Source organism: Elaeis guineensis, chromosome 10 (genome assembly GCF_000442705.2).
Source record: "Elaeis guineensis isolate ETL-2024a chromosome 10, EG11, whole genome shotgun sequence".
NCBI lineage: Eukaryota > Viridiplantae > Streptophyta > Magnoliopsida > Arecales > Arecaceae > Elaeis > Elaeis guineensis.
In genome coordinates this window covers 661,101-672,628 of record NC_026002.2, presented here as the reverse complement: position 1 = coordinate 672,628, position 11,528 = coordinate 661,101, and the positions used below count along the sequence as shown (strand labels likewise).

At 40.5% G+C, this 11,528-nt stretch overlaps 1 protein-coding gene across 1 annotated transcript; it reads right to left on the bottom strand.

Annotated features, from left to right (window-relative positions):
- Positions 1-9,286: 9,286 nt before the first annotated feature.
- LOC140852049 (transcription repressor OFP16-like) lies at positions 9,287-10,058 on the bottom strand. Its single transcript, XM_073244747.1, is given in 2 exon segments — positions 9,287-9,724; positions 9,727-10,058. Coding segments are annotated over 2 exon segments (642 nt in total). The 5' UTR covers positions 10,022-10,058; the 3' UTR covers positions 9,287-9,377.
- Between the last annotated feature and the right edge of the window lie 1,470 nt (positions 10,059-11,528).

Sequence of the window (11,528 nt, the reverse complement as noted above, 5' to 3'; positions counted from 1 at the left end):
TCGATTCGGATCTGACATAGAATGGCATAGGGGCGTAGCGAACTGTATCACCAGCTGATTGGTCCCTCAATGTAGGCATAGCCAACCTTGTACCTTGATGCCACATATCACATAATGCTCAGCGTGCCTCATATGCAACCACGCAATGCTACATGGGCTGCATATATAGCCACAAAATGCTAGGCAGATTGCTTTTGAGGCTACATGTGTGAAGCAATGTGGTGTGGTTGGGAACCACATCTGCATATGCAGCCGTACTCTATATTTTAAAATACTGAACTGGCCATGACTTGGTTTCCTTTTAGGACATGATTTTAGACTTGGGCCCAATTGAGTTGCTGACTAAGTTGGATTGGGCTGAGTCCATGGAAATTATTTGCCCCCATCCAGCCTGGGGTAGGTCATGCATGATCCAGACCAACCCATTATATTTGGTCCATGTTATGTTGGATCTTGCTTTGGTTCAAATGAAAGAGGAAAGAAAAGTTCACTTGAGAGTTGAGGTGCATGGAAAGTGGAGAAGAATAAAAAAAGGTTTTGGTATAGAATGCTACCCCTCATTTGTCAAGAAAGATGAAATTTAAGTATTTAACTTAGTCTTCACCTTACAAAGAAACATTCTCAATACTCTTACAAACCAAAATGCATGACTAATGGAGGACCATCTAAGGGAAGAATTTAAATGCTTATCATGATTCCAATGCAAAACAGCAAGCAATATGAATGAATCCGAAAGCTAAAACTATGGCAAACCTCAAATATAGGAGACTGGATGTTCCTAAATGAGAAAAAAATGCATGATCTGGTAGGATGTAAAGAATCTTCTAAACTAAACCTAAGAATGATGTAAAATATGTTTGCTACAATGTGGCTTCTGATTAAATCATAGCAACAGCAGGGAAGAAATAGACCCTAGGAAATAAACGAGAGATGCAGATCTGATTTGGGAAGAAATAGGAGACATGAAGAAAGGATAACTATCGGACTTGCTTTGGAGGAGCTCTCGCACCTTGATTATGTGATGCAGGAAGAAGATGAAGGAAACAGCAGTCTCTTTATTATTTCACTGTGCAACCATCATTAAAATACCCTAGGGTTGGCAGTATTTATAAGATTAAATAACACTTTTGTAGAAGGACCCTTCTAACAAATATGATTACAATAAAGTCCTTAAAAATTTTAATGCAAGTCCCTCAAACCTAGAATTCATAAATAGCTTAATCTAAATAAAACAAAAATAAACAAAGCGAAACACTAGATGAAATTTAATGCCAAACATTATCTAAAATCTAATGATCTTCCATCCATAAGCGCACATTCCTTCATTGACACCATAGGTAGGTCTCAAAACCTTGTTGAATTCCATTAATGATAGAGTTGTTACTTCCAAAGTCATGGGATCATGGTTAAGTTGGGCTGGGTCGGGCTGGACCAGCTTGAGTTGGGTTGTCCAATGTTTGACTTTGATCTTACTAGTCCACTGGTTTGGTTATGCTGGCTTGTGCAAGAAAACAAACCTATATCCAACTTGTTATCTAGGTCATGTTCTGGATGTAAACTTGACTCTTGAGCCTAAAAGATCGCGACTGATTGGAGCTAACCATGTTGGCACTGGGTTGGGCCACTAGTTAGCCCGACCTTTTGCTACCTTAGGGGCATCATATGAGAATGGTGGAAAGTGAACCTTGATTGCGGTGGCAAACAACTGCTGGCTTTATATCTTCGTCCTTTTGGTCTCACCTCCTCTGCCACCTCTCTTTGTACATTTGCCTAGTGGTTTTGCTCTTGTTGGTCTCCTGTGCGCCCCCTTTTTCCTCCGCTCTTCTCCTCATCTGTTTTCCAGCTTCTCTTTTTCTTGTGTTGTTTCTCCCTCTAGCCACTACCTACTTGTTTCTTCCTCTTCCTTATCTGCTTCTTGCCTCCAATTACTTGTGTGTTAGGTAGTCCTTTTACTGTGTTGCCCTTTTTAAAATTATTATTGCACCTCTTCTCTCTCCGGACTCCTTACCTCCCCTTTATTCTCCACCCCTTCACTAGTGGGTGTTCTGTCTCATATATGCTCTTCGTTGTCTTCTTATCTTTCTCCACCATTATATGCTGCCAATCATGCAATTCAATCCGCTCCCATCTCATTGTCCATGGTTGACTCTCCTTCTCCTTGGACGGTTTGCACACAATTGGTGATGGCTACCATGTACATTATCCTTGTCCTAAATCCAGTTCTCTCTCCATTTTGATATGGCTATGTTTGTGCTAATTTGAAAATCTAATATAGGTGAGTCTGGGTGTGCCCTTGATAGGTCAGGCTGACTGGGGCTGACCCATCAGCAATTGTGCTGCCATTGTTGTTTAGTTGGAAGAGTTTAAATTTGGGTTTGCCAATATATGCATCTAGGTTCCACAAGCAGGAAGAGCATGGGAGTTGAATTGGCTTTTCCACATTGGGGTTTCTAAAGCTTGTGTAATGCAAGGTTCCACATGCCATTGCTGCTTTGCAGTTCAACCTCTTACTACTGATTTAATCTCAACTGGTGTTGGGTGTGAACAAAATTCATTGTTGAAGTGCTCTCTGGATTTTATATCGTAATGCTGAATCAAAAAAATCCTGGGAATCTGGAACTTAGTTTCACCATATCCTCAATTTGGAAATGGATTGTGACGTTGTCCTCCTCCTGGAAACTTTTGGCAACACTTATATGTTCTTAAATGCATCCTGTTTCTCATATATATTTTAACTAGGTCATATTTATGGCTTGTATAGCCTCTATGCTTTGGCCTTTATGCTTTTCTCATTGTGTCACACATGTTTGACATCCTTGATGGTGTTGCTACAGTGAGACCTCTCTTTTCCAGTAATAATGTTTGAATAGATAATTGTGTTGTGAAGGAGAGGTGTACATTTAGGGTGCATTTGGTTACATTTTTTGATTTTTGATTTTTAAAAAGTACTTTTTTTTTTTTTGATTTTTGCTATTGAGTAAAAGCAAAAGGTAAAAAGTATGTTTGATAACTACGTTGCTATAAAGTAAAAGCAACGTTTGGGGATGGCAGATGAAGAGCTCGACGAGGGAAAAGATTCAGAAAGGGAGGGAGAAGGGGGTAGGGAGGTGAAGAGCTTGACGAGGAAGAAAGATTCGGGCTCTTTACTTTTTGGTTTGGCATTTTAGATGTGCGGAAGCAAAAAAAGAAGAAAAGCAAGTTTTGGAAAGCAAAAAATTTTTGTTTTGCATATAAAGCAATTATTTTGATTTTTGCTTTTTGCTTTTCATGGTGTTACCAAACATTGTTTTTTTTTTTTTTAGTCAAAAAGCAAAAAAATACTTTTTTAATGGCTAACCAAACGCACCCTTAAAGAAAAAGACTCTGCAATTGTATAGTTATAGTTGTAAATGCCATTGTGATTTTTCCCTACATAGTTAGCAAACAACTCTTGCCCTAGATCTACTAATGATCATGGTTGTCAATACTGGATCATATTGGTACATATCAGGTGTGCTGACTCATATTAGTGGTAAATCGATACTCAGCATGCTCCTCCATATTGAGTGTTGGTGTCAAGAACTGTACCATATGGACACTTACCAGTCGTGTACCGGTGCGGGTACCTTAACCGCTATCATCAACCTTGTTGATGATGGTGTCATTTGATATGGGGGAAAACTGTAGTCAAGGTAATAGATAAACTTTTGATGTTTTTCAATCATTGCATTTTATTTGATTTGAGGGATTGGCAAGACTGCTGCTCATTTTGATTGCAAGCCACATTCAGATTTTACATGTGTGCATTTCTGATATCCATTCAGGCTATGAATTCTTGAATATGCTATGTTGAAACCCATGAATCTTTGTTCTATCCTTTCTTAACTTGTGTTGTATGTCTTTTTCCTTTCCCGAAAAATAATTGTTGCTGTGGTTGATTGCTTCAGTTACTGCACTTTTTATTGTTATACTTTATTGTAGAATCACAAATACAAAACTGGATATTGATCTTTGGGGCAATGGGCTTTGATTGTCGACTCAGTGATGATATATCAACGTCAGTGGAAATTAGCTGACAAGATTTCTGTCTTCACTTGTCTCATTTAGTTACTTTAACTGACATTGTGGCTCTAATTGGTTGGTGAAGGTACTTTTTTCCTTTTATATGGGCATTGATCTCTCTCTCTCTCTCTCTCTCTCTCTCTCTAATCTAATAATGGCAAGGTTGGTTGGCATCTCATTCATTATGCTTCAGCGCTGTTCTTTATATTAGTTATTATGCTTCGGCATTGTATTTTATATTATGCTTCAGCGAGGTTCTTTATATTAGTTATTGTGGCTCTAAATAACTAGTTCTTTATATTAGTTGTTGGTCTCACAAATGCCTAAACTTGTTAGTTTGAGTATTGAGTTCCATCATGCACCATTTTTTTTGTACTTACTGCCTTGATTCTCCTGAAGAAAGAAACACTGCACGAGTTAAATTGCATGTCACATTTCTTGTATCGGTTTTGAGTGATGCAACATGACCTCTAGGAACTTATAGCTAGGTCAGATTCTCTTTTACTCTCCTTGTTTTATAGTGAAGGGACATGAAAGTCAGTGACATATTTCCCCTATCTCCTGTGGGTCACGTATGTAAGTTTGCTTTGCTATCTGTTCTTTCCAATCTCCAGCAATTTAAACCAATGATTTCCACGTTAGTGAGTGAAATTGTCTTGTAAAATCTTTTCTGGCCAACCAAATTTTTAGCCTCAGATTGGCATTTTTGCCCTGCATTGCACATATTCTAACCAGGCCTGTCGTTACTACAATGTCCACTAAACAAATCCTCCTTGTATGTGTGGAGTCCCTCGTCGTGTACCAACATTTGGGTGAACCGTATGTGATTTTGTAACAGGTACATCTCCACATTGCCTACCTTGTTTGAAGCTTCAGATGTCGACTTGGGATCTCTCTCTCTCTCTCTCTCTCTCTCTCTCTTCTCTCTCCATGATTATAGAAGAGAGGCAACAAGAGCAATCTGTGCAGGAAACCTTATCTCCTTGTTTTAGCTGCATACAAGGATATTGACACTAGTTTCATTTTGGTTTTGGCTCGACTGACTTTTCATCTAGAATTTTCATAATTTTTCCTATTATGATTGGTAGATTTTAGAATTTTTTAGTTGGGGGTATCTTCTGTGGAGAGGATCCCTTGCATTAAAAGGGCAAGGTTGCAAATGATATTTAAAACTATTTGCACCCAAAAAAAAAAAAAAAACCAGTGTTGTCTTCAGATGAAAATGACCTTTTTCAGAGTGCTTACCCAGACTGTACGATCTTCAGATAAAATGTTGCAAAATGTCAGTGATACAAGCTGCTGCATTAGAGTTTCAAAAGAAATTTTATGGAACTAATCTGTAAGATCTTATTAGGGCAAACTATCCTCACTTTGGTAAAAAGGACAGGTAAATGGAAGATCTGTCTTGTTAGAATCACCTGAACCAGATATTCTGTGAAGTGATAAATCTTTCATTGACTACATTGAGTAATACAGTAAGCTAGCGATTATTTAATTGATGAGAGTACTCTTTTCATTCAAGAAGAATGGCACTTGGTGATGCCCGCTGTTGATATCTGGTTATGCTTATGGGCCCCCTAGAATTCATGAAACAATGTCATGTTAAATAATATTTGCTGAACTATGTTCTCTATTTTTGTTTGCAGAACTGGGTTTCGGTGGTGGCAAGTCAAAGTCAATTTATGGAAGGGAGGGCCATACGGGTGTCACAATGGTGAAATTTGCCAACACTCCAGCTGGCTTAAAGGAGGCTGAGCGCCTGGTGGAGTACTTTGAGAGGGAAAACCATGGACGCAAAGGTTGGGCACGCGCACAAGCTTCTCGGTCTGGTGATGATGACAAGAATCCAGCACTGGTCAAGGTGGATGAGAAAACTGGTGAGAGGAAGAGGATCTTTTATGGGTACCTGGCAATTGCTTCAGATCTCGATAAACTTGATTTTGATACAAAGAAAAAGATCATGATCAAGAGCAGGAGGGAGCTTGACCTATCTGACTAGTGCTTAAGAAAGTACTTGGTGTGTTTCGCAGAATCAGATGATGAACATGAATACACGGTTTGGGTAATGTCACCTTTTCAATGGTGTGAAAACGAGGAATGCATGTGCACTTAATTGTTTGAATTTAGTCGCTTGGGGTTGGGGGATTGAAGGGTGCAATTTCCTTTGGACCTATATGCAATTAACGAATTTTTCCTTTGTGTTTCTGCCCTTTACTTGGACTGAAATTGATCACATGGCTCTGTTGCTGCTCTACTTTAATCCTGCATCCTATTGTCACCAGAAATTAGATTCCACAGCATTGGTGAAGGTTTACCGCACGCACCAAGTTCATGCCTTCCTAGTTCATATGGGGCTTTCTGTAAAATGGTTCACCTTTCTAGTTTGCTGTTAAAGGTGCCATTGTAAGTTACTGCTATTGGATAGCCTGTGGCTTTTGGCAACATCAAAGGTTCTATATGTTTCTCTATGAAATGAATATAATCTTCATCAACTGTATTGAACATGGGAATACTGACAGAACTTGGTTTCATCCTCTTGAACTCATACCAAAAAGGTATGCTATCTAGAAAGAGCCATATATTATCTACCAATTGAGTGATATGCCCATCCTTTTTTCTGGGGACCTCATCGTCATTGTTCATCATTATGGGGGCTGCGCATGGCATATCACACGCCCATGCAGCGGCAACTTCCATCTTTTTCTGATAACTTGATAAAGGGTTTTAGTCTCTGTGGTGCGAACTGTACATTGTGCTGGTTTATTCTCTAGTTTGGGGGAATAGGGAGATCAGAAGCTGCTATCGGTTTGTTCTTTACCTCCCAGTCAACTTACTGGTCTTTCACCCCAGTCAGCACATTGGATCCTTTCCTCCCTGTCCTGAGATCCCTTGCTTTTCGCGTCCCTCTGGATGCCAACCCAGCTCCTGGTAGCTGGGCTCTTTTTTAATTTCCCCTCCACCGGCCACCAACCATGGTTTTCTTTATTCAACTTCCTGTTGGTACCATTGGCGGTTCTTCACCTTCAGCGTTTTGACAGGTGGTATGTGCACTCATTAATATCAATTCCGGTTACTAGAGGTTCAGCAAGGTTAATGAGAACACAGGCTCTCGCATAGGCAAGCTTTTTCAAATTCTATCTGTTGTTATCCAGTTATAAATGGTTTCCTGTTGCAGCGATAATCCTCCTGCAAAACTTCAATGGTTGGTCATCAAAGCGTATCCAAACTGCAGTTTAAAAAGAGGAGCCTTATCACCTTGAAGTTTCAATGTCATGAAGTTGCCCTGCTATCACCTGATACCAAACTCCAATGATGGTCATCAAAGCGTATCCAAACTTAAATGGAAAAACAGTGTCCATTAGCCATCGATCTGACACTAAACCATATCTGATTTGCATATATGTGGATGTAAGAAATTTGGATTGAGCCTTTGACCGACCATTCTTTTTACGAGAGCCAGTTACCATTCCTTCGAGCTTTAGATATCTCCTTGTAGAACTTGACAACTCGCTCGAATGTTGAATGTAAGCATGCCGCCTCATCTGCAACATATCGAGTAATCAATCTATGGATAGTGGGTTTTTTCCGTAGCTATCTCCGCTCATGAACATCCAGTAACTTGAACTGCATTATCAGTTGAGTTGCTTATTAAGCTACAACTCAAGGCAAGGCTATCTTACGTGGGTTGACTTGCTGCCAAATTAATTGCAAGATGAGTTGTAGTTGCTCAAGTTTTCTCATCCTCCTTTCCTTCCCCTCTTCTCCCTGTCTCACTCTTGAGTCTCTCCCCGCTAGTATCCTCGATAAAACTAGGTTTTTTTGATATAGACCCTACTTAATCGTTGTGGACCATCGTAACAATTAAACAACTATTGTTTACCTATATTATGCAATTTAATTATTTAATATTAGTATAATAATAACTACAATGGTTATATAATAATGATCCGATATCTACCTAAAAACATGCAATGGAAAATAGCAAACCATAATAAGTACTATTGTCCAAATCATTGTTTACTTAATGAACAACTATTTAATTTCCAGTGGTACAAATTTTTCTTGGAAAAACTTTCAATTTTTAAAAGATTTTGTTTTATCAAGAAGATAGTCCAAATGACAAGTAACAACCTTTATTGCCGTTACAGTGGACCAAATCTTGTGCCATAATGGCCACTATCTTTCCTTTTTATTTTATAAATAGTGTAGAAAGGAGGTCTGAAACCACTGTAGCGTTATATTGATTGTAATTTTAGACTTTGCTTGAACTACATTTGGTGGTGGGATAAGAAAAGGTCGGATCAACCATACCATTTCATGCAAACCAAATATATCCCTATTTTAAGATTGAACAAGCAAGCAACACAAAAACATTTGAGGTTATCTGTGAGAAGATAGATAATGACATACAAGGGGTACAAACATAAGTCTTAAGAAAATTCCACTTTTCATTTATCTTTTTTAGAAATCAATTGCAAACTAAAGTAGAAACTGACACATGCAAAGTAGATTAGTTGATTCTAACTCACACATCGGCTAACAAGCTGGCTAGAAGAAAAAGACATTGTTATAATTTTTTTTTTTTTTTAAAGAAAGCTCTTTTCTCCCCTTCTTTTAAGCCATGCATTTGGCTGAACATATTCACGTTAAAGATTTGTCCCAAATTATCCCCGAACCAAACAGTGCTTTACGTTACTCCGCAAAAAAGATCCAAAAACGTCGGTGGGTGGTGAGTGGTGACAGCAAGATGAAAGTGGAAACATACTTGGCTACCTCCAAATGTGCCGTCCACCCAGCCACCACCACCGCCACCACCACTCCCCACTCACCGCTAATGCTACCTCCACCACCACCAAACAATGCGGGCCCACAAGTAATCTACGCAGTGACATTTTCCCAAAACCAATACCGGCCCCACTTGTTTGCCAATCATATAATGACACGTAAGCATTGATATATATATATATATATGGCACGTAAGCATTGATATATATATATATATCTGCTATCCCCTCCCTTTAACCTGCTGCCATCCACTCCCTGCTATCTGTGTGGATTTAAATGGACGGCAGAGATCATTCTATGCTAAAAAAATTTACATTTGAAAACAAGGAACAAAAAAAAAAAAAAAAAACCATTTTTTCTCGCAAAGAAGCTGTACAAAGATCGTGTTTACGTATAAGATTACAAAACAAAGGCAAGTCATCCAAACCGTCGTTTTAATTTTTTTTAAAAAAGGAAAAAAAAAAAAAAACAAGAAAGAGCGCAGGTTAGAGGCGAAGGCGCAGGATAACAACGGTCTTTAGTTCCGGCGGCGGAGGAGGGAGGAAGGGAGGTTAGGCGTCGGTTCGGCGCGTCTCGGCGGCGGCGAGGCCGAGAATGAGGTCGGCGAAGGCGCCGACGATGTACTTGTGGGCGTGCTTCCGGTTGAGGGCGAGGTAGCAGAGGAGGAGCTCGTGGAGTTGGGCGGCATGGGCCCGGAGGTCCAGCCCCAGCGCCGCCACCATCTCCTCCATCGACCGCCGGAACTCCCAGTATGGGTCCGGTGAGTACGTCGGCACGGCGACCCCGGCACCGAGGACGCCGACGGCCACCGCGGCCGAGTCCACGATCGAGTTCGACGGGCCGGGGGAGGCTGGGAAGAAGCGGCGGGAGGCGATGGCAGTGGAGAGGTCGCGGTCGGAGGGCAGGAGCCCTCGTAGGCCGCCGTGGTGCCGGCGGCGGAATCAGAGGAGGAGGAGAAGGAGGAGCCCTCGGCGGCGGTGGCAGCGGAGGAGGAGAGGGTTAGCATTAGGGTTTCGGAGTCGGAGGCGGTAGCGGCGGCGGGGTCATAGAGGGAATTGAAACTTTTAAAGACCACGGAGGAAGACGAAGTAGCGGAGGCCCGGGGGGCATTTAGGGAATGGGTGATGGGCGGAGGGGTAGAATGGGAAGGGCGCTTGAAGCGAGAGAAGCAGTGATTTAAGCCTTTCCCCAACATTTCTCTCTCTTCTCTCTCTCCTCTGCTCGGAAGCCAAGAGGGAGGGAGGGAGGGAAGGAAGGAAGGGTGGGGATCCATTTATAGTTGTCACAAATTATTAAATTAATTAATTAATACAGTAATCAACTAAATTAGTTAATTAATTAAGAGAATAATTAATAGGAAGTTGTTTCGAGGGTTTGATCGCCGTCGGTATCTTCAATGCCGATTTGATGCACAGCCGTCTGATGTCAGTGAAGTCTAATCTGACGGCTTTCGATTATAGGGATGATGGACGGCAGATCTAACTCGCGCATAAGAATTTTATACGAGCACGTACATAAACTTTTTCTCGCCGGATTTTTGGGCCGGGTACTGGACTTAATCGGACCGAGCCGGACCGGACGGTTCGGAGACCGAACCAACCGAAGGGTTGGAAGCTTAGACTGAGGGGGTTGACGTGGGGATGTCAAGCTTTTTGCATGAGCCTGGGACTGATTGCGTGATTGTCGTAATGTCCACAGAGCGAAGGTTTTGGAGGCAATTTTTTCTGCGACCAAGGCAGGATGTGGGCATTTCTAAATTCAGAATTTAATGTCCTGCAAATCTTGGCTCTACTTGTCTCAATATATTACTCGTATGTTTTAGATTCAAATTTTTCAAAACTATTTCACTAGCTCTAGATTGAGGGTTGAGGATGTGTCTTCCGTGTGAAAGAAAGATTGATATTTCTTATGCAATATCAACCATTAGATTATATCCTATACACATCTCAAAGCACTTCAATTCTTTTTTACGATATATTTGTATAAATCTTCAAGTGACCGTTGCGCGATCCGATGATTGATGTTTTGTTCGAGAAAATCCAACAGTTGACGTGGTAAAAGATGGTGGATCATTCTCTCATGCGAAAAATATATACAACCGACCCCTACATTGGTTAGGTCCATTTTCCTCAGCTAGATTTTTTTTTTTCCGAAAAATCTAGGACTGGCAGTTGGGTATCTGTTTGATGTAAGTATCGAACACTTAGGTCAAAATGTTGGTTCATGTCGGATAAATATCAGCTGAATTTGGTTTTACTATTCCTATTTGTAACCTGAGGGAATCCCTGAAGCTTTTACCGTGCAAAACCAAATTGTATACATATGCATATGAGGGAGCACGTCATAGATAGAATGAATTGTACATGCCTCTTTTTACTCTTTTGTTGAGTCACGAGGCTCACACATGATCACATGTAAGTTTGAAGCTGCTGTTATATATACTTGTTGCTTGGACAAGCAGTGAAGCGGTCCATATCTACAGGATAATGTAGATCCAGCATTCCTTTTTGATTTATATTCTACCATCAAGACAAAAGCATCAAATTTTTTGAGCTTCTGATGTAATGGATCATGAAAATAAGATAATAGAAGTACACTAAAAAGGAGTTTCCAGGGTTAGCATCAATAGGAGATTGAAACAGATGAAAGGAAACGCATCAACTTTACTATCCAAAAAGGGTACTGCATTGGGTACCTTTCAA